General features: G+C 47.2%; 6 protein-coding genes across 6 annotated transcripts; 3 read left to right on the forward strand and 3 right to left on the reverse strand.

The window, feature by feature from the left end:
• Window positions 1–1897: 1897 nt before the first annotated feature.
• Window positions 1898–2644, forward strand: PENARI_c014G05659 (uncharacterized protein; the record flags this gene model as incomplete). Its single annotated transcript, XM_022633511.1, has 1 exon — window positions 1898–2644. One exon carries the CDS (start codon window positions 1898–1900, stop codon window positions 2642–2644), a length of 747 nt encoding a protein of 248 aa, XP_022486658.1.
• Window positions 2645–7010: 4366 nt separating this feature from the next.
• PENARI_c014G12049 (uncharacterized protein) lies at window positions 7011–7539 on the reverse strand (the record flags this gene model as incomplete). The annotated part of the gene is made up of 2 exons (XM_022633644.1): window positions 7011–7048; window positions 7194–7539. The coding sequence occupies 2 exons, from the start codon at window positions 7537–7539 to the stop codon at window positions 7011–7013; spliced, it is 384 nt and encodes a 127-aa protein (XP_022486557.1).
• A 748-nt stretch (window positions 7540–8287) lies between these two features.
• On the reverse strand, window positions 8288–9382 carry PENARI_c014G07372 (LLM class flavin-dependent oxidoreductase; the record flags this gene model as incomplete). The annotated part of the gene is made up of 1 exon (XM_022633553.1): window positions 8288–9382. One exon carries the CDS (start codon window positions 9380–9382, stop codon window positions 8288–8290), a length of 1095 nt encoding a protein of 364 aa, XP_022486689.1.
• Window positions 9383–13190: 3808 nt separating this feature from the next.
• On the forward strand, window positions 13191–14848 carry PENARI_c014G00760 (uncharacterized protein; the record flags this gene model as incomplete). The annotated part of the gene is made up of 2 exons (XM_022633403.1): window positions 13191–14115; window positions 14172–14848. The coding sequence occupies 2 exons, from the start codon at window positions 13191–13193 to the stop codon at window positions 14846–14848; spliced, it is 1602 nt and encodes a 533-aa protein (XP_022486519.1).
• A 1289-nt stretch (window positions 14849–16137) lies between these two features.
• PENARI_c014G05213 (ABC transporter B family protein) lies at window positions 16138–20485 on the reverse strand (the record flags this gene model as incomplete). The annotated part of the gene is made up of 10 exons (XM_022633497.1): window positions 16138–16164; window positions 16232–17728; window positions 17785–17957; window positions 18007–18571; window positions 18621–19197; window positions 19248–19849; window positions 19914–19968; window positions 20022–20137; window positions 20199–20276; window positions 20342–20485. The coding sequence occupies 10 exons, from the start codon at window positions 20483–20485 to the stop codon at window positions 16138–16140; spliced, it is 3834 nt and encodes a 1277-aa protein (XP_022486511.1).
• Window positions 20486–20644: 159 nt separating this feature from the next.
• On the forward strand, window positions 20645–23127 carry PENARI_c014G07738 (transcription factor domain-containing protein; the record flags this gene model as incomplete). Its single annotated transcript, XM_022633562.1, has 7 exons — window positions 20645–20648; window positions 20698–20773; window positions 21232–21434; window positions 21707–21981; window positions 22046–22531; window positions 22587–22804; window positions 22872–23127. 7 exons carry the CDS (start codon window positions 20645–20647, stop codon window positions 23125–23127), a joined length of 1518 nt encoding a protein of 505 aa, XP_022486654.1.
• Between the last annotated feature and the right edge of the window lie 215 nt (window positions 23128–23342).

Raw genomic sequence — 23342 nt, forward strand, 5'->3', positions numbered from 1 at the left:
CCTTGTCTACTGTATGATCAATGTCTCTGCCAAGATCACCAAGAAATTCCCCTCTGAGGCCTCAGTCGCGGGAAACACCACAGGGGTGGTCTCTCTGGTGACGCTGCAATCACTCGCGGGGCTCATCTCGAAACATATCAACCCCATCCCCACCACCATATTTAGTTTATTCCAATCTATCAACAAGTCTAGGAAAGAGACACATCAACTCTTTCTGGAAATCACCGCTTCAAATCCAGACCCGGCCTACCATCTGGTGAGTTACTTTGTGTTGTAATTCAACAAAAAACACTAATAATTTCCATAGGAGGGAGTCGTTCTGTCGGAATTCATCGTCTCGTGGTCTTTGTGATTCTTTGGAAGCTATCAAGGCCATATTGTCGAGACGCATGAAGTTGATTGTTAGTTGCGGTGCTACCTAATGCCAAAAGTCCACTTATATCATTTTCGATGCACACTTCTGTTTTGTCGTAGCAGCTTGCTGTGGTCAGTACCCATAAAATAGTGACGTATTGCTTGAAACAGCAGCGGCAACTGTCATGGCATCGTCATTCGCGCACAAGCTTACAATTCATATATTCCAATCAGCGAAAATTGAAGCAACCTGGGTATATCAGACACCCCTGCGCTTATCTCCTATCACGACGGTAGCTCAGTGTCAGTCTTGTAGGATAGCATTTGTGACAAGACTACAGACTTGCAGAAGGGGGGAGGGGAACGGAGAGAGAGACAGAGAGAGAGCGTGGGTATATATGCGTGGGTGGTACCTATCTAGACCCCCAGACTAGGCGTGGTCTCACATCTATACATTCTGTCTACTTTAGGTAGACGGCGAGCATCGTTATAATCGAGGATTTAATTTATAAGAGGAAGGTACTTAGCAGTACTATAACTCTAACTGTCTACACAGGGATTCGATAATATATCGAGCATCCACGCCTAGCGGCGAATGCTACTGAAGGGAGGGATCTAATGTTTGCCTGGGGGAATCCTCGAAGGACACATCGACAGATGCGTTATGGGACCGGACGCAGTCGACCCCCTTTGCAAATAAACAGCACCACACCCAGTAAAAGGGCCAGGATTCCCCCGAATCTCACTTTTATCTCCGCGTTGGCCGCGACAAGGGTGATCTTCTCGCGCCCGCGGTAAGAGCTCTTTAGGTTATTTCGAGAATGCTCTTGTGCTCACTGCCGACCAAAGACTTCAGCTGTGCTAAGCTTCTCTCGTTTTGTACAATCTCATGCCACAATATAAATAGAGTTATTATTCAATGCATGGGCAATCTTGAGGCTCATTACTTGCTCCTATAGTAGGAACATAATCGAATTGACGTTGTAGGGATCATCATTAACTAATCTTTTTGAGCGACTAAAAAGTCCGTCATACATACATGCCCACTCATCTTAAGAGATTATTTCAGCTTCTGACGATCTGACTTATCCCAATACATCACCCTTTCAGATTTCTCTTCACCGAATCAATATGGTTCTTTTGCGCCCGACTATCACTCACCCTAATCCTAACACGAACCCTCCCAATCCGGAGCCAATCTGTCTCCTGTGTGGGGTGGCAATTACGGATGTCGACTATAAGACCAGCAAGGAGGATAAGTCACGCAGGAGAAGAAAATGGATAGCTCGTTGGAATTTGAAAACCAAGCAGCACATGCTTGTGCCATCTCATGAGATAGAGGGGGCATGCTTCACTGATTGTCCGCGGCTGTGGTCCATGTTTTGCCGAGCTAGTGAGTACTTGTTCCACTACTGGGAATCAACTTTACAAAGACAGACTAATAAGAACAGTAATCAAGGAATCTGATAGGAAATTCCGCCTGACGGGGATAAATATGCTGAGCTTAGACCACGGCCCTTACTATACACCAACTGATCCAGCAATGGCCAGAATCGGCGGTCCGAGATATGCCGGATATGACGATACTCATTTCACTCAATTCTATGCCGCAAGCATTACAAGACAACCCAGACATTATGAAGGGAGCGTGGTTGGATACATTGTTCACGCGCATTGCTGGGCGCTCTTCAGTCAAATTGAAGGACTGAAATTGAATAAAACAGCCCTTGCCCAGGTCGTTCAGACTTGCCGCAAATTCTGGCACAGAAACGAATTATGGGGGGCCTATGGAGATATACTGGACTCTAAGATCGGATCAGGCGAGCCTTATTTTAATGAAGAATACGGCTGTGACTTCTTTCAAAGTCCGCTCGTTGTTGGTGCAGTTCAAGAAGCAATCATTCGAGCCAAGGAGGAAAATTTGCGTTTTTCAAGCACTAAAGCCATTGTTCCGCTTTGTCGTTTTAGCGGCCTTCCATTAGAAATTGCTATCTTGATCGCCGAATTGGTCTGCCCGGTGCAGTATACGCCGAATGATGTGAACGACATGAAGGAAATGCTACTAGTGTTTCGTTGGAAGTTACCAGATTGGTTTTGGCGGAAGCGATGGAGCAAACATCTCTTCATTGAGCTAGGAGCGAAGGGTGGGACAGCTCCAGTGGACTGGCTATTGTGGCTTAATTTACTTGGTCTTGTTTCAGATCCAGACTGGTTTCGTTACAGTGGTCTACCAAACCGCGAGCGAGTGGTGGGCATCGTACTAGCTCTTGAGAACATCTACGTGCAATAGGCGAGAAATTCTGGAATTGCAATTAAATGGCTAGAAAATTTATTCACCGGGTAGCTTCAACGAATTCAGCTGTGCCTATCAATTTCCTAGAGCCCGATGAGATACCAAACTAGGATGTCTCTTTGATGCTACCAAAGCGTAATAGCGTGCGTGGTCTTGGGTCTAAAATGTAGGGCAATGTTAAAAGGACCCCACCTCTTGTTGATATTCGGACCCCCTCTCCACCTGTCTAAGCCTAATTAGGGAAGGCTTAGTATGTGTATTTCATAGTGTATTTCCTTACTAAAAATGAACAAAAGGGCGTAGAGGAAGACAGTAGGCCTCGTAGGGTGTGTGAAGACTTGCACCTAGGTCAATACACGTATACCAACTAGGCCAAAAAGACCACTATGTCAGTCTGACGGCTAACATGCCTAGGACCGATATATATACTACTCAGTACGCACAATTGTACGCGTGCGCGCCCTAGACGCCACGCCGTGACAGTTGAATCTTATCTTCTATAAAAAGCACTCACTAAAGCAAAAACGTTTAGAAAGTAAGATGATATAGACTTACTCTTCGGTTTACGATAGGGGGTCTAAAAAGCGGTCTAATAAAAGGTCTAAAAACGGTCTGTCCAATGGTTTAAAACATTTGCTGTGTCACTGTACGAAAAAAAGACACCGTAAAATACACATACTACGCCTTCCCTAATTAGGCTTAGACAGGTGGAGAGGGGGTCCGAATATCAACAAGAGGGGGTTCATTTTAACATTGCCCTTACTAAAAGGACCCCCATTCTATGCGTTTGGACCCTACTACGCTCACTAAGCCCGATTATGTTTTATGCAGTAATTGTATTTCCAATGCATTAATCGGTAAAATACATCAATTCCTAGGCACTGCTAACAGAATCGGCGGTCATGGATCCGAGGTTCTTCTATTTAGTATACAGCCCCCACAACCTGTGGTCGTACGTACTAAGCTCAGTATTAAAAGGGTATATGACTATAGGGGCTTAAAACCATATAGGCTGTATAGATAGATCAGCGAGGAATTGTTTGTGGTCCCACACCGAACGATTAACTACCGTTAATTGTTTTGTGAAGATATAATCACTTTCGTACGTTAACTGGACGTGTAACAGAAAGCGACTGGCCATGACTCAAGCACATACCCATAAAGCTCGGTCATAAACCTCAATCCGTACATTTGCGGTTCTATCGAGGCCTGGCTAGTCTAGGCAGGGTAATAGTAATGCAAACACAGCACCTGAGGCCAGGCCGTTTCAATCCATCTGATATTCCTCTCTTTGTAACTCCTGGGCCCGCTCGAATCATTGAAATCACGCAGATTCATCTTCATAATGTTCAACCTGCTGTACCTTTGCCTTAGATTCTTCTCCGTGTACATCTGCACCCGGGGGCAAACGAGCCCATCTATCAGCCAATCGAACTGTCTCAGGGATAGATAAGTCTTGCTGAAACAGGTCCTCTATCCTCTCCAAACTGAGGCCCATTGTTTCAGGGTAGAAGAAATAGACCGATCCAATATATGTAAGCCCGATAATCGAGTACATGATATAGTATTTATATCCTATACTTGACAAAGCAAAAGGTGTGACCATCTGCACGAGAAAGTTCCTTGAGAGAAATTAGAATAGCCAAAAATGGTAAATGGAAGGGTATAAATACCATATCCAGTGATTTGCGGTCGATATAGAGGTCATAGCCACGCGCAGCCTGCTTGGAGCGACCTCGGTGCAGTAAAGGAAGCTTGGGCCCAAGAAACCGATTGGAAAGAAGAAATTGAATAGAAAAACGAAGAATGTACTTGCAATTGAAGCACCTCGATTGTTCGTGGAAAAGGCGGACGTAACGGCCATTGACATCATGCACAGAGTAATACCAACTCCACAAACGAGAAACAGTTTTCGTCGGCCAAAGAGATCGATAGTAAATAAAGAGATGAATGCTGCGAGGAATTTCCAGGTCATAGCACTTGCAGCCAAAATGCGGGTAACCCCATCAGAAAGGTTCAAGTTCTGCTGAAAAATTGTCGTCGAGTATGTGCTGATAACTTGTGCTCCTGTCATTTGAATCCAGAACTGCAAGCCGATACACAGCATACAGCGGTAGAAGAGCTTTCCGTCTTTCATGGTGAAGATGTCCTTGATTGAAGCGGCATTGTTTGCAGTGCTTTCCAGGGAAACTTCGATAGAAGTGATCTCGCGTACAATGTCTTCGGAATTCCTATTAATGTTCTTGATCCGGGAAAGCTCTGAGGTTGCCTTTTCAATCTGCCCGATTGAGACGAGCCAGCGAGGTGATTCGGGGAAGAAGAATATGGATGCGCATAAGAGGACGGATAGGATAGAAGGAATGGCAAGAGGCACTCTCCATGACACGGAGTACTGAGCAATATGAGAGAAACCGAAGTTAATCCAATAGCTTATTACGTAGCCGCTGGTGATAAAGATACCGTCAATCACGACGTGTCTTCCCCGGTTGGTGGCCTGAGAGCATTCGGATTGCCAAACAGGAACCACCGTGGCGAGTACCCCAACGCCCAAGCCAGTTATGATTCGACCAATGAATAGTTGAGGTAGCCCAAACGAAGTGCATGAAATCGCTTCACCAATCAAGGTCGAGATAGCTCCAATGAATATAGTCTTCCGCCGTCCGAGCACATCACCGATAAAGAAGCAGCACAAAGAGCCAAAGAACGCCCCGAGAGTAAATGAAGAGACATAGACTCCTTGGATGACGGATCGATGAGATTTCAAAGAGCCAGTGACATGCCTGGTATCCAGTTGAGGAAACAACTCCGTGAAGCCCGAGAAGGAGATAAGTCCGCCAACAGTGACTTGATTATAACCAAAGAGGAAGAAGGAAGGAAAAACCGCAAATGCAATTTGTGCCAGGTGAAGGGCTCTTCCCCGCAACATGATTGAGCTATGTGTGTGCGAATAGTGTTGGGAAATGAAGACGACAGGTTGAGTTGCCATTGCTAGGGCTTTATGTAGGCGGGCGATACCTACCCCGGAAAAATATGACATGCGGGGTCCCGACAACATACCCGTGGGAAAATAGCTTTGTTGAGAGAGATGGTGCAAGTTTGAACCCATTGACAACTCAGAATGGCCTGGCCCGAGGTGAATGGAGTGCTGTGGGTGATCCGGCATCAATATAGCCGATTTCGGGTTCTGGCCTTATTTTCATGCTACGTCAAGGGCAATCCGAATTAACCCAATTTACCATATAAACCCGTATAAAGGAGTGTGTAGACCCTGATTCGGCCGCTCTGTAGCTGTATAATATCACCTTCAAATTCACACATTTCCGCCATTACAGTTCCGCCATTACAGTGGACGGGCCACCTCCACAACACTGCCGTATAGGGATAAGTAAACCAAGAAGGCTTTATGGGCTGTTGACTATCTTCTACCACTAGATCAAACTTGATGACAAAGTACATACTACCGTAGACTTACCACTCTCTAAAACACCCCAGGTGCAGTTCCCATGATCCCTACATATCTGGAGTTGAGGAAATGTGAAGTGAAGCCGATGAAATGTTTTTGTGGAAATGGAGGATAACACTCCATCCAGCCTCTATGCTCCATGCCCTCTCCCAACTTAATCTTTCCCCCACGGGATAGCGGTGGCGAACAACATCATTTTTATTCGTAAGCAATGAGCTAGCTATTCCCAGGGGGTAATTATGGCGCAAAATTGGTCTCCAGTGCCCTAGATTTGATCGCCTGAAATATAAAAAGTTAAAAAAAAGCCCTTGTAGTACCGTACATTTTTAACTTTAGGTGGTGGCGTTATTACCCTAGGTAAGAATTATCGGCCCCTTTTAACCTTTTACCATTTTGGACTTCTCACCTAAATCACCGTACTTACGATTAAGTGCCAAGGGCGTACTAATAATTAGCCGAGTATATTGCTTGGCTTAAGTACGGCTAAACGGGAAAGGAGCCCCTATTCCCCACACCTATGGTCGTATATATTTGTTTACATATTGAAAAAAGCCTTGTATAGGCTGTATAGATCAGTGAGAATTCGCTCGTGTTACACACCTCCTCGCTACTTACCGGCGTGTGGCATACACAATGTGTAGCCACCTGCCAAGGAAAATTTCAGGAGCAAAGCACAGATATTGAGTGATGACCTTGATCGATCAGAGTGAGGTGCAGAGTTGCTTGGTTGAGGCGTATGTTGCTCAGCGAACGGATCAGCCTGTCACCAGTCATAATCAAAGAATTTTACTCCGAAGTTGACCTAGTGATTCTGGTTTGATGACTGATGTGTAGACTCCGCGGTCTCCCTCTAGAACCATGGGAGTCCGAGGGAGCGGAAATGCAATTACTGCATGAGACCTAATCGGGCTTAGTGAGCGTAAGTAGGGTCCAAACGCCTAGAACGGGGGTCCTTTAGTTACGCCCTATTTATAATCTTCCTGTGGGTAAAATCTTAGAATTTTTCAGTTCTGTTCCTTCCCTGCCCCATTTGTTGAGGTGGAGTCCGAGTTTTAAGCAATTTAACGAAAAAGGGTCTCTTACTATCGTCATGCACAACTGCATATTCAATAATGTATGAAGTCAGAGCAAGACGGCCAGGAATCGCCGCACTTGCGCCCAGGGATGTAAGATTGCCAACAGTGGGATTTATATACCCGACAGCGTAGCTCTTGTTGTTTCCACTCCGGACCGCTTCTCTGTGGCCATCACCTTGGGAGCTTAGGAGATCTAGCTGACTCTGCCAGCTTCCTGAATCGGCAAGGTGGGCACCGGGATGGACGCGAGATGTGAATTTGCAAAAGTAATCTTCTCCTTCATAAGCACCTGGTGAAACCGGGATGGACTCTGGCACAAAGGGCCTCTGCGATTCCAGGCTCCTGTGGGACATAACTGCCGCCTCAAGTATAGAGGAAAACCAAGGAGCGTTGGAAGCAAAGGGTATCGATCATGACGGCTTTAGAGTCTCTACAGATCCTGCCCCAGACGAACAGTGCAAAAAGGAAAAGGCGAGGAAATGAAAAAGAACAGACGAAGACAACATGGAGTAAATGCAGCTACATCATTATCTCAAGCCATTTTCCTTCTGAACGATCTCCTGTATCCTGTGTGGATGAGTGATATGCTTTCTGGTTCTATCCACACTCCCACGTGGCCGTGCATATCTCAGACTTCCAATTCCACCATCGTGGCGAAATTTCAAGATTGGGTTCAATCAAGCAAATCTGAGCGAGTACATCATGATGCGGGTTCAAGTGGTTAGACTGGCGCTGTACACATTCTATCCCCCGTCGCTAGTTTTACCGGGTTTACCCCACCGCGACTTGGGTCTAATATAACCCACAAAACGCAGGTGCGGTCGTTGATTGATTCACAAATATAATATTGTAATAACCAAGGCTATAATTGGCTTTCTAAGGTTACGAAAATTTTGTTCTAACGTTAGAGTGGATGTTCACCGCGAAGCGAAATATATAGAATTTCTTAGGATACGGTCTTTCAGGCCGAGAAAGGAGGATTTCGGTACCTGACGATCTGAATGAGAATGCAGCATCCGTAGTATGAATGGAAGAACACGCCCACAATAGATACGCAATTGGGTTATATTGGTCTAAGATCGTCGGGGCATAATCTCGTAATCAAGCCGAAGCCTCATTCTTCCGCTCTTCCAACGCCTGACGCACCTTGGGAAGCACAAAGCGGCCATAATCAATAGCATCATTCAGATTATCATAACCACGGACCGAGATCAGATCCGCGCCCAAATCAACATAGTCAAGAAGCGAATCGGTGATAGTCTGCGGCGAACCCACCAGAGCAGTAGACGCACCCCGCGCATTCGTCGCGGTAACAGTAGGATACCAAAGCGCCCGATCCTGGACCTCCCCACGAGCCGCAATATCAAGCAGACGCTGCGAACCCACATTCTGAGGTGGCGGTGCATTGGCAGGGACCTTGCCCTGCCCATTCGCGCGGTGCGTAGTCAACGCATCCAGCGTGCGATGAGCCTTTGCCCAAGCAAGCTCATCCGTCTCGGCGAGGATAGGACGGAACGTCACCCAGATACGAGGTCTGTCGGAGTCCGCACGACCGGCCTTGGCAGCCTCCGCATAGATGCGATCAATCTGCTCCTTAGTCTCCTTCAACGGCTCACCCCACAAACCGAAGATATCTCCTAGCGAGCCTCCGATGCGATACGCCTCGTCTGAGGAGCCGCCGACTGAGACTTCGATCTTGGCGGTCGGTCGGACTCTGTTGCTGAATTGCTTGAATTGATAGTACTGGCCGTCCCAATCGAAGGGCTCGTCGGAGTCCCAGGCGCGCCGCAAAATCCGGATATACTCTTCTAGCCTCCCGTAACGCTGATCTTTCGTTAAGAAGTCTCCTTCTTTGGCTTGCTCTGCGTCGCTTCCGCCGGCGATGAAGTGGACAACGACGCGACCGGATCCTAGTTGGGAGAGGGTTGCTAGGGCCTTGGCTGCCACTGTGGGGTACAGGGTGTTTGGGCGGAGGGCGATGATGATCTTGATGTTTTTGGTCGCAGATAGAATGGTTGCGCCGATGGTGAAGGGATCATATGAGGACGAGTCATATGGCACCAGGGTATAGTTATATCCGTAGTCGTCTAGAGTGCGGGCATAGCGAATGAGGTATTCGGGATCAATGGATGCATTGGGGATGGGGTTGAGTTCGGTTGAGGCGTTCGGGAAGGTCACGCTGATAAACTCGGGCATTTTGGGCTTTCTTGAACTTGTCTGATGCCTCTCATTCCCTCGGGGTGGCCGTCGTTTTATGTCTTCTTAAGTGATGGTCTGACACATGACGCGAGATATCGATGGATTGCGTCTTAGCACGTAAGAATATCCTCCGAGTCTAGATTACCAATCCAAGTAATTACTACATAGATACCTAGATAGGTGAGATATCTCGGAATTTATGGAAGTTGGCCTTTGATTGTCGGAGAAAATAGCAGAGCACTGACGCGATGTCGTTGGGGACATCGAGGCGTTATCTCGGATCCTGGTATACACTACGCGAACCCCGAAACGAGCCAGATTTTCATAAATTACCGAATACTAAAAAGGCCTAAATCTACTGCCCAAAAGAAAGCCGACTTCGGCTTTCTTCGGCTTTCTTTTGGTTATCGGCCATTTTGTTTCCCTATACATGTAGGTCTAGATCTTTATCTATCTGACCACGAACTCCTTTCCCCGCACTTCCTAATACCCAAAAAGTTAAACTATAAGTTATTCCAGGAGATACGTTAAACCGCTTATCGACTTGTGCAAAGGTATCATATGGGCCTTGGGTCGGGTGGCATTGTTGAGTTGCGCGCCATTTGAGAATATGGCTAGATGGATGGTGCGGGGCATTGAAATCCCCGATTGTTTGCGATTTCTATTTTATATTATAAAGAGAAGAAACTGATTAGACAGCCTAATAGAAGGGAAGAAGGTGGTATAAGGTATAATTAGATTGGACTAGTTACCTAACTTTTATGTCCGTACGTATAGATAGATGGCGGATCGGTAATATAAGACTGTATCAGTCACGCGCCAGCAGACCACACCAGAAGTCACCCCCAGATATACGGACTAATTGGTTTAAGTAAAAGGGTGAGAGCTTGGGAAGTCAGCAATCAATTGACAGAAGGCTTAAACGGTAACATGGATGTACGTTTCTCAAATAATGTGGGATGACATTTTTTTGTAATAAGATGTCTTGTATCTAGCTAAACGGATAACTTTTTAAGTCTCAAGGACTACTAACGTGCGGACGATCCAAGAACATCCATTATTCTTTCAATAGATTGGCATAGATTTCGACGCCTGGCATTGAAAGAACTGTCAACTCCAGAGAACTCGACCTTTCAGCAATAAAATTTGTGTAATCATCGCGTACAGTCCGATTAAGCTTGATTTGGCGAACCCCATAGGAGATGGTCTTTTGGAACAGCTCGACGGATACGGGATGGTTCCATGAAGGGCCAATGACGTGGTAACGGCGACAAGCTTTTCAGTTTGGGTCCAAACATAGTAACTCGAAACGGGTTCCTTTATCGTTCTGGTCATCTCTCAGATCTCTCATCCTCCGGTTGGAAGCTTCTACATCAGTTGAATATCTCGATTATATTTTGCCTGACGAGCACGGAAGAAGCTAACTCGCTTTACGCCAAACCCGATCATCCACCTGGAGGGATTGAGCACTTTCAGATTGTCGATGTACCATTTCACAACACAAGTTTTCAAGAAGGATCAATTTGGATAAGTACATTGAGCATACATCTAGAGGGCCCATTGTCCGTTGAATTGCCCCAACAAGATTCCGTGCGTTAGTTGGAGGTTGCTGATTTCCTATAGGCTGTCGCTGAACGCTGCCTGGATCTTCTTCGAGAAAGGCCTAGTGTAATTGCTAGTATATTTCTTCATAAAAAGGCCCATCCTGATTCTGTGTTTCTTATTCACTGTTCATTGGGAAAGGACCGGACCGGTGTTGTCTTTGCCTTCTCCTATCTCTTGCTGGAGTTCCCGAGAGGTTGTGGTAGCGGAATATAGTCTCAGCGAAGCAGCCCTAGAGCCATACCTCCCTGAGGTATCCAAGATGGTTCAACAAACAATGTCTCTCTGCGTTGGGGATATTGACATTGGTGGTATTGACGTTGGTGCAATGGCACGACAAGTGATAAGATCAAGGTGAGATCAAGCAAGAAGAAAGAGACTGACCCTTAGCTAATTTGGTCCAGTGAGATAGCCATGTTGTTTACACTGCAGATGATCAATGATGAGTTTGGTGGTTTTATTCAATGACCAAAACACCAATGCGGTTTATCTTCGACTAATCTCGAACACATCCTACGCATCTTGATACAAAGAAACATATAGGTCAAGATATCATGGAAGTTCCGGTCTCATTTCTCAGATGGGAGATTGTAAGCCTTTCCAACCTTGCTCAATTTCTCATTCAGCCCAAACATACGTTCTCCTTGCGTGGAACTTTTTGCGAGGTACCGCCAAGTCAAAGTGAGATGCCGTAGCAAATGGAAAAGCAATTATAAACAAAACCGGGAGACTTCCCTGGGGTGTATGCCAGGCTGACAGAATGTGAACCTAGCAAGGGGCTTTTATTGAACATGCAATGATCTTATGCTTTTGTCTACCTTTTCTAACTCGGTATTTCACTCTTAAGTAGTCGTGTTCTACTGCTTTTGAGGAACCGGTGACTTTGTGTTGGTGGTTGCTGGTCTCGCCAGTTGGCAATCCAAATACCCACCGGCAACTAGGACGAAGGAATGACTGATGGCTGCGAGTAAAACGGCGTCGCGTCCTCGGAGCCTCATCGGTGACACCCAGCATCATCAGCCAGTTCCGACCATCAACCTTTGGCCCAGCGTAATTGCATCACATGCAAACTACATGACAGGGTCACCGACAGATGATTCTTTCTTCTCGTTCCCGTTGGCGATCGTTACTGATGGACCTTACAGAGAGAGAACGAACTGTCAGATTATGTGTACCATACTGATGTGTGTTCCTATTGCAGAGCCTCAATGTTAGCGCCTAATGTCCATGAATCAGATGGTGTACTGAGTCCAGGGCCATTGGCAGGGTTTTACGCGTCAAAGTGCGTGGTAATGCCCTGGCAGGCAAACAAAGCATAATGACCAATAACGGGCGCCTTTACGCACAGTTGTACTCCCAACCTGCGTATTTGCAAGAAGGCACTTAAGTATTCTAGTAATAGCGCCTACTTGAAATGTAGCGGTTTGGGATCGGAGCACAACTAACAGAATTAGATCATCTATTGGTTCAAGATGGCTTGCAGCTTGGTGAATGGCCTGCATATTGGTCATCTTGTCACAAAGGAAAGCAAACGGTCTAACCTCCCATGTCGTTTTATGATTCGTAAAAATCTGCCAGATTTATCTTACTGTCGAGTAGTCGCCTTGACTTTCTGATTCCTTCTTCACCGGTCGCACATGCACACCTAACTTAAAAGCGCCTCCTTGTTATCGTCACTTTTTGCCATAAAAGAAGGTTGAGGGATATACCATTGTTTCAAAATAATCTGCCTACGGGGCACAGGCCGCCGTGTATTTCCCCCTTTGGTAAGATACGACAGTCTTGCCACATCTCCATTCTTCTTCATGGTGCCATACACAGCGACCACCAATGAAAGGGATTGTGTTCGCAACATTCCGCAATGCCAGCCAATAGGAACACATTTGAGGCGCAAAGTGAGTTTGGGCGTTAGTTACCCAAAAAGGAGATATTGACTGCCAAGGCGGGCAAAATACACCACTTGGCCTTGGAATGTGTATTTGAGGCCATCTCGGCGGTGATTGCTGTCAGGATCTTCCCCGGCCTGTTCCCCCGCATTACCCCAGGTTTTCAAGTCCCCACAGGGCAGAATTGCCAATTCTGGACTACAGAGATATGCCTTGACCGGATTTCTCAGGTATAAAAGGAAGCATCCCGCCTCATTCAATAGCCATGCAAGCATCAATCTTCGCGTCGCTGAATACCAACCTACCACACCTAAATCATGTCGTCTTCATCGCTCAACGATGGGCGAAAATCGTTCGAAAAGGACAAAGATTTGGTGCCCGACAGCACCCAGATCGAAGTGGTGAAACCCTCAATCCATGATGCCGTCGAGCTTGATGAGATCGAGCACACCGACACGGGCTGGTACATCTGGCTCATCGCATTAACTGCCTCTATCGGTGGCATGTTATTCGGATATGACACCGGAATCATCTCAGCCGTCCTGGTATACCTCGAAGACAGTCTGGGCCATCTACTGTCAGCAAGCGAGAAGGAGCTGATTACATCTCTCTGCTCTGCCGGAGCATTTGTGGGATCCATTATCGCAGGTCTGACGGCCGATCGATATGGACGGAAAGGGCCAATGTACATTGGATGTGCTCTCTTCACAGTGGGAGCCGTCTTACAAGCCACTGCATACTCTATCCCGCAAATGGCAGTTGGCAGATTGATTGTTGGCTTTGGAGTTGGCTCTGCAGCAATGATTGTGCCGGCCTATATCGCCGAAATTGCACCGACCAAGCACCGCGGTCGAATGATCGGGTTGAACAATGTTAGCATCACCGGAGGCCAAGTCATAAGTTATGGACTCGGTGCTGCTTTTGCTGGCGTTCCCCATGGTTGGCGCTACATGGTTGGCCTGGGTGGTGTTCCAAGTATACTACTCGCTGTCTTGCTCCCGCTGTGCCCGGAGTCGCCTCGCCAGTTGATTTACCACAACAAACACGAGGAAGCTCGAGCGGTTCTTCACCGTATTTTCAGGGCGGCTACTCCTGAGCAAGTTCAGGATAAAATCCAACTGATTGAAGCCGGTGTCCGTGAATCTCGGGAATCTACTGGTAACCAGTCTCGATTCTCTATCGTGAAGCAACTCCACACAAACCCTGCCTACTTCCGTGCCTTGGTGTGTGCGTGTGGTTTGAGTAAGTCTACCCTATCTTCCCCTGAGGTCTCCGTCTCTGAAACTAACCTCATCAAGTGACCATCAGTCAAATGTCAGGCTTCAATGTCCTGATGTATTACTCCGGAACGCTCTTCGCACTAGTCGGTTTCTCCAACCCGGTCGCAGTGGGCCTCGTTGTATCAGGAACCAATTTAGCAATGACCTTGGTCAACATGCTAGTCGTGGACTCCTTTGGCCGTCGACGACTCCTAGTAACGACTTCCTGGGGCATGTCAGCCAGCCTAGTCGCAGTTGCAGTCTCCTTCGCATACATCCCAGTGAATCTGGAGACGCTAGAAATGACAACAAAATCCGTCACAACACCCGCCATCATCGTTCTAGTATTCATCATTTTCTTCGTGATCTTCTACGGTGTCTCTATTGGCAACACAGCCTGGATGAGTGCAGATTTCTTCCCTATGGAGGTTCGCGCCGTCGGCACCATGTATATGACTTGCTGCTGTTGGGGCTCAAATCTCATTGTCTCCTCGACATTCCTGTCCATGATGAAGGGCATCACGCCATCTGGCGCCTTTGGCTTCTATGCATGCCTAACATTCATAGGCTGGGTGATGATCATATTCTTTTACCCTGAAATGTCCGGACTACAACTTGAAGAGATTCGCGAGGTTTTCAAGCATGGCTTTGGCGTCAGGTATGCTTCGCGGTTGCGAAAGCAGCGTGCGGAGGATCGTCACGCCCGACTTGGCTGAGGTTAACTAGTTAAGGCATGAATGTTGGAAAGAACAGACGTGTGTAGTCGTTTATAGTCAGACTTTGGTTGCAATCTTGAATATTAGGTCAATCTTATATATGCTCATTTGTGACGGTCGAGTTCAGCAAGTAGCCTTCGCACTAAAAAAATAGTTAGATGAGTCAGATATATACCAAAGAGTAGATCGTTTGCTCTAATGCAACACGAGTATATAACTTTGATCATGATCCCACTTCTACCAACTCCTTTCAGCTCCTCGTTTTGCTTTCGCCTTTGAATTTCTATGGTAGGAACATATTTGACTAACTGAAACGAAAGAAATGTTTAGCCACACCAGACATATGACGCGGCTTGAGTTACCTGCAAGCGGGGAATATCTCCAACTTTGGCCAGGCTTTGATAGAGTAAGTCAGTGCGCCGTGATGCCCAGAGCGGCCTGGCGTCTACTAATGGTGAGCTAGGGAAAGTCTAATCTTGCAGACCTATAACATACTTTCTAGTTGGTGATTGAAGAGGTGAAACATTGAGAGCAAGGGTAGATGAGTGAAATGTAAAGCGAAAAGGGACAACTAAATAATCTAGCCCGGTAGCACCCAAAGCATTGGGCAACTGGGCGTACAATGCGCCGTGAAAACCAGGTATGTTCGCCAGTGTCGCAAAGCCAGCACTGCATAGATGGTTGGGTGCCGTACAGCTGGTCCCATCCTTGGTGAATTCGCAACTCGTGTTCGAATTGTACCATAGCGGTTGCACCTCGTCTGCGGTTACAATTACCAGTGATTCTCGCATCTTCAAAATATGTTGACCATTGTCCCGGGACTTTCGTCCATATCCCCATACCTGACTTTGAGGGAAGTTATCTGTAAGGTGCGTGATTATTAGTTGGTGAATTTCCCTTCGTCAGGGCTTTGGCCGTCTCAGCGGTGAGATGATGGAGCCGAGCAGTGACACAGACAGCGAGAAGCAAGAAGCTACTGCCATATCGCTTCCATCCATCTTTTTCAAACACAACCCGGAACCAGGTCGTAGGTTCCGTCCACCCTTTATCGGCTACCACCATAGTTTGTCGAACGGTGGGGCCATGCTTACTCGAGGGAGCTGGACGTCTCTGGGCGTAAATTACAGCAGCATTTGCTCGTTCATTTGTTGAGGCAAACTATAATGCTATCATCCGAATTCTGGGCCCCAGCAGTTTTCTGATGTGCTCAGGAAGGTTTCACTACAAGTAGTCCATTTAGGTATTCTTTCGGGGAATACATTTGGCTGCAAAATGAACACTGAAGGCCTTTATCGATCTAGCCCATTTGCTTGACACTATAACATTGACGTACGGTTAGCAAGCCCCCAAAGTAAAAAGCAAAGAAAGGAATATAGTACGAACCATCTGCCAGTACATCCCCCTATTCTGGAGCAACTCCTGATGCGAGCCCCGTTCAACGACTCGCGACCCTTTCCCATTCTGACTCTCCCCAAAGACGAAGATGACATCTGCCTTTTGAATAGTCGCCAATCTGTGCGCAACCGCAATAATTGTCATACTCCTCCGTGCAGCCAACCGTTCAAGGGCAGCTTGGACGATTTTCTCGGATTGCGAGTCAAGGCTTGATGTCGCCTCATCTAAGAGTAGCAAAGAAGGTTTCCGCAATAGTGCGCGCGCGATGCATAGTCGTTGTCGCTGGCCTCCACTAAGAGCTGTCTGTGCTTTGATCCCTAGTTCTGTGGAGTATCCGTCCGGAAGGGATGTAATAAAGCTGTGAATCTCGGCGTCGATGCATGCTTGAACCAGTTCTTCTTCCGTGTACTCTGAGGTGTCGAGTCCGAGTATGATATTATCGCGGACCGTGCCTTCGAACAGTCGTGGCTCTTGGGCCACCAGTGATAGACATCTTCGGTATGATGCTGGATCGATACAGCTGATATCCTCGCCGTTAAGGAGAACTGTTCCTAGGGACGGATTGTAGAACCGCTCGAGTACCGATATCAGGGTGGTTTTACCACATCCCGATGGCCCTACAAATGCGACAAACTGGCCACTTTCGATGGTAACGTCAAGACCCGTGAACAAGGGAACCTCCTGTGATGCATATTTGAACCCAAGATTTTGAAAATCAATGCGAGCCCCGGACCTGCGGGATTGATCAGCCATGCGCAGCCCGGAAGCTGCAATCATGTCATCTAAGGCTGGTCGGAAGTTCAGAATCCGATTCGCGGATGATGTAGCCTGGGCAATATTCGGCCCAAAACTAAAGAATTGACCTGCCTGTTGCCCACCGAGAATGATTGACATATACACAACAAAAAAAGAGGTGGGCTGGTACTCTCTGGACGCGAGAAGCTGGCCGCCGTACCAGAATGTAAGCGCCATAGCACAGAGTTCCACGCTATCGGAGAAAGCAAACACCAGTGTGGCCAGCCAGGCTTTGCGGAAAGCTTTGTTCTGCTGTTGTTTTAAGAGATCCGAGTACCGACTCAAGATAGAACGCTCCATGGTCAACGCCGAAACGGTCCGGAATGCTTCGATAGCTTCTGCTGCAAACTGGGAGCTACCAGAGTATACCTCCGCGTTTAGGGCTTCAAACTCCAGTTCGTATCGGATGCGCATGAATGCAGCAAGGAAGATGCAGGGAAGAGCAGCGAACACAGTCACGAGACTCAGCTTCCAGCCAAACGAGAAAGCGATTGCGATGCAGCCTATCGTACTGCAGACTGAAATGATTGGAAAAATGCCGTTCAGCCCGATCATGTCCTGAATCTGCTTGGGGTCTGTGGCTAGACGTGAGACCAGGGAGCCGGAGGCATTTTCGTTCAAGTCGTAGAACGGAACTGGTTTTCTCAGAATGTTTTGGAAGTATTCTGTTCGACAAGAGGAGGATATTTCCTAGAGGTGTGTTAGAGTAGCTTTTCGTATCTTGGATAAATGCATCGATCACTGACAACGGAGAGTCTGTTGGCTGAGTATCCGATCACGGCGTAGCAGGCTGCGATGCCTAGAGATAGAATGAAGAACATCAAGGCCCAGAAATTTGCAGCGTCGCTCAGCTTTTCTCCTGTGAGGCGGAACACATCGATGAGATTTGCAAATAGCCAACTTTGTAATGGGAAGGCAGCTGATTCACAAGTTAGCCCAGCACAGTGAGTATAAAGTACAGGACTTACATGCAGCTCCTAGTACCCCAAGTAAAGCAGTCAGGCAAAGTAACCAGTGTGTCCGTGCTTCGTAGATAAAAACCCCAGTGCTTCGAAAGAAGCCACGCTGTGTCACCTTCTCCTTGTGCTCATACCGTGGCTGCTCAGAGATGACAGGAGTGGAATTATCAAGTTCCTCCTTCAAGACTTCCGTGATCTCAATTGGACCAGCTTCTTCTTCTGTAGCACTCTCAAGCTTTTGGGCATTGACAAGACCTCGGTAAAGCCCATTCTCCATGTCAAGAAGCTCCTCGTGTGTCCCTTCCTCGACATTGACACCGTCCCTAAGAACCAGAATGCGATCGGCGCGGCGAACGGTGGATAGCCTGTGTGCAATCACAATTGTGGTGCGATTTTCGGAGACGCGATCAAGGGCAGCCTGGACAATCTTCTCTCCACGGACGTCAATTGCGCTAGTAGCTTCATCAAGAACTAAAATGGTAGGCTCCTTCACGATACTTCGGGCTATTGCCAGGCGCTGTCTTTGACCGCCACTCAATTTGGTGCCGTTCTCTCCCACAATTGTGTCGTACCCCTTAGAAAAATTAGATAGAGAGCAGCTGTTAGGAGCGCAATTGACATACCATTGGGAGACGCGCGATGAACTCGTCTGCAAAGGCTTCTTTGCATGCATTCTTCACTAATTCGGCTTTCACAGAATCAGACTCATTCTCCCACTTCGTGCCGACAAGGCCAAATGAGATGTTTTTGAAAATTGTATCGTTGAAGAGAAACAGGTCTTGCTGTACGAGTCCGATTTGGGATCTCCACCATTTGACATCCAACTCTTCGATGTTTCGTTGGCCCAGGAAGATACTTCCTCTTTCCGGGGTATACCATCGCTCGACAAGAGCGACGATAGTGCTTTTTCCAGACCCCGATGGACCCACCAATGCTGTGGTTTTGCCTCTTTCGAATCGAGCGTTTAGTCCCCGAAAGATTTTGCTCTCCGGTCGTGTGGGGTACGTAAAGTCCACATCTTGAAAGACGATATCACCCTGAGCTAGCGATTTAGAGTCACGAAGACCGCCAGCGGAAATCTTCTCTGAGTCTATAATCTCAAAGAAGGTAGTCGCTGCACTGGCCGCCTTGAACACCATTGTCAACGGTGTTGCAATGCTTCCAATGACACTTACTGCGATCATGACCGAGAAGAATACGCTGTGAGCCGCAATTAGCAATGGGAGCAATGTTTGCGCAAATTCACTTACATGATGACCGTATTAATGTCACGGATGTGACCTTCCCGGTAGAGCTTGAGACCAAGCCAGAATGCCAGTGAGTAACTAGCATACATGGCAAAGAAAATAAGACCAAACTGAAACCCCATGATTATGGCCATGTTTCGACCTCTGTCTCGGGATTCTGTAACCCATTGTCGATATTTCTTCGCCAAAGGCGCTTCGGCACCGAGCGAGATGACCGTCCGAATGGAACCAAAGACTTCTGCTGCAATTGCTGAATGCTTTTCATCCGCCTTGTCTGTCTTTTGTTGGATCTGAGAGATAGCGGGCAGGGTCATGCTGCAGACGACGAGAATGAACAGAAGGCAAGAGCTGGTGGCGAGAGTGAGGGCCCATGAGTATTTAAAGGCGATTATATATGCAGCGATCAAGAGGGCGGAGGATTGGAAGAGAATGGCCAGCTTGTCTGATATGCTCTGCTGGATCGAATTGGAGAGGGTGGTGATTGTATTGACGACAGTTCCAACTGAGACTTGGTCTAGTTTGCTGATTGGCTGAGCGAAAAGCGAATTCATGTACTCCAGTCGCAAAGCGGCTGAGACCCGAAGACTGATAACACGGAAGCAGTACTGGGGTAGAACAGATCAGCTTCCTCAAAATACTGAATATTTTGGGGCTTAGGCGGGTTATTACCATGGAGAAATATGTCAAGGTGAACTTTGCGATGAAGAGATAGACAATATACAGACTTCCCAAGAGTCAGGCGTGTAGATTTTAAGAAGAGAAGAACTTTTCACCTACCTTAGCCGACTAACCGACGCTTTGAACTGGGCTTCAGTGGTCGAGGTCCCAGGGGTAAAATATGAACTGAATTCGCCAACCAGTCCACCAAAGATGATGTTCATGATCGGTAGGGGCTGATGCAAGATTGGTGTCAGATTCATTTGGCTTCGTATGAGAATATAGCGAGACACTTACCACACCAGACCCCACAGAGCATATCAAGGCAACAGCGAGGACCATCCGATCTTTGGTAGTCGTATACGAGAGGATTCTCTGGGTTTTAACAGGCACGAATCAGATTAATCACATTAGAATTTTACTAGGTAAATGGGGCATACAAAGTAATCCTTGAGCGAGGTAGACTGCTCGGCGGCATCCTTAACCTCGGGATTTTTCTTGGAAAGGTCGATGACCTGATCGTCGGGGTGAGCATCTGTCGATGCTAAACCGGACTCTTCGAACGTAGCGTATTTCTGTGTCATAGTATCATGTAGAGGAACATTCGAGGAAATATCCATATTTCCAAATAGACACGAGTTTGTGATGGGTGAAGAAAAGCATAGGTCATAGAGAGAGGGGGTTCATCCAGGATATATTTAAAGGCGGGTATAAACTGCCTTTATATAAAAAAGTACGGGAACATGGGTATCAGGATAATGCATCGGCGATTTTGTTTGACTCTAATAGGCCGTAGAGGGCACTGATCGCTCTAGGCTGAAGCGCTCTAGGCTGAAGACTAGAATAGCCAAGCCATCTGATATCTCCATCTGGTTAGACTAGGGCAAAGTGGATCCCGGACTTTCGGACTCACCTTATTCCCGGAGTTTCGGGCCCACCATTTTCCCGTGTCTTCCGGGACTTTCGGACTCTGCTATTCCCGCTTCTTCATTCTAGCCCGTTTCTATACCACAATATGAGCACCCGCCCCTTGAAGAATATTTCTGTGAGCCCCTTTATCAAACAGTACTTGTTGAATCCTGACAAAGACCTGCTAGTGCCGTCGCTGCCAGTCCAAAAAGGTAGATACTCTTTGTAATCCGGGCGTCACATACCAGAGTAACAGGTTTCTAGATTCGATGCAATCGAGTCGCCCCTCGATGTGACAAATGCGAATCTATTGGAGCCGAGTGTGCATACCTGCCACGCAAGCCTCGAACCAAAAAACAAGGGTAACTACTTGCCCATGATTTGGATTCACTAGTCCGGACGTTTTGCCGACAGATCGTAGGAACGACGTCAACCAGAATGGTGTTCTATTAGAAGTTCTTCGCCGCCTCAAACGTCTGGAAGATCATTGTGGCTTGGAGAAGTCTCCAGACATCGACGAAGATGCCGATAGTCCGATGACATTTTCGTCCGTTGATTCGGACACCTCTAGACCTGTATCCTTGGACAAGTCCCATGCTCCGACCATGCCCGGCGTGATTGGAGGTATCTTGAGTCATATAAAGAACCCACAGCGTCGGGAACTACTTCTGTCCAATGTTTTCAGTCACCTGCGAAGGGTCGAATCGTGCTTTTTTGAAAACGAACGCTGCGTTGGGGCCATCGCTGCTGCAATGCCTGAAATTGATTATCTGCAGAATGAACATGACAACCGGCCGCCAGCGAGTCCCGAAATCCCAAACGACCTTGCAAAGAATTTCATTCAAAGCAAGTTCGTCTCCTATTTTTAGGCGCCTGTTTGCTAACATGTGGCTCAGATTATTATGAGAGTTACCAATTCGAAGGATTCAAAATTCCCCTGGAAAAGAGCTTTTTGCTTTCCATCCCGGACCTACTAGAAAACCCTCACATTCAGCTTGACTATACGTCGCAAATCATCTATCATACTGTTCGCCTTCAAGGGATCATACTGGATCCCGGCTCTCATAAGGATAACGGCGGACTTATCACAAATCTCTACAGAAAGTGCTTTGCCCTCACCGATTGCTGGCTGGACCACATTCAGAATACCTATGCCGACCTCTTTGTGGCAGTATTAATGGCAAGTGGAGCCATAAAACCCCAATCGTGATCAAGCTGGGCTGACCACGTACCAGGTATCGATGTCGCTCGAAGCCTGCAATAGCGAAGTGGCCTGGAAGATGCTTGGCCATGCCTGCACGATCGCCAAGGCCTTGGGGTATTTCTCCGTGGACGGAAATCCAGGAGAGACAAACGGGCAGCCGTCTCTCTCGCAAGGATCGATAATCGGAGAAACCGAAACGGACAAAAATCGGAAACGATTCGAGTTCTGGCACTTACTGCGAACAGATTGTCTATTCCGGCTGTCGTTCGGCAAGCCGACTCTCATGCCGGCGGGGTCCTGGAAGGTCAATTTTCCAGATCCCACGATCACTGGCGTTGATGATGAATCTTCTCGTTTTATTCAAATTCATTTCCTGGCTTCTATGCGACTTGCCCTAGTCGTGATGAAGTACCTAGATTGGGCCGACGCGGGGCCAGATCCTGACCCGGTCTTGCACGATACAACAGTTGACAGCTTCCTTGAGGAGGTGCAGTTGATCATGTCTGATTGGGACACAGTATGATATGATCCGATAATGTCGTTGACATATCACACTTGCTAACCTCGCAAAGGACGAGCTTCTTCGAATGGCCAAGACCCAGATCGACACATGGTTCTGTGTGGACATGGTTTTCAGCAGCTATAAATTCCTCATCGTTCTTCACCAATCGAAAAAGTCCGACCAAGACAGACACAAGCTACCACATCAAGCGGTGGATATCTCTCGAAAATCGATAAAGATGTTCCAGTCCCTCCTAGGATCATCATTACACGGATTTTGGGGAATAAGGTATGCAAAAAGCCACGTCCTACTTGAATGTGGTTCTTGTGTCATTAATAGCCTCAAACAAATCCAGTCTTATTTTACTCCACCAGTTCATTCCCTTTTTCATCCTATGCTTGGATATCATCGGAAATCCTGAGCGTGGTGACCTTGAGACAGACCTCACTTCAGTCACCTGGATCACTGACTATGTCGAAAAGATTGTCGAGGAACGATCCGAGCTAAGGCCCGTGATGATTATCATGAAGGCCATGATACTCGCTTGCCACCAAGTTAAAACGAACCATCTTACGTCTTCAATGACAGGAAATGAATTGGCCGGTTATTAGTCTCTAGCCATAGGTCTCGGAGACTTGAGGGTGGAATGAAGTTAATTACAACAGGGGCCATAAATGTGTATACGGTGCCATTGTTGAATTATTGAGAGTGGACCCTGAAATGTGCATTTCACTGGGCGATGCGACGACGCTACTACAATTGGAATATGTGCTGGATCAATATTATGATGACCAGTACTAAAATACCAACATTGAACCTCATGTAT

The sequence above is a fragment of the Penicillium arizonense genome (genome assembly GCF_001773325.1).
Source record: "Penicillium arizonense strain CBS 141311 chromosome Unknown PENARI_contig014, whole genome shotgun sequence".
Taxonomy (NCBI): Eukaryota; Fungi; Ascomycota; class Eurotiomycetes; order Eurotiales; family Aspergillaceae; genus Penicillium; species Penicillium arizonense.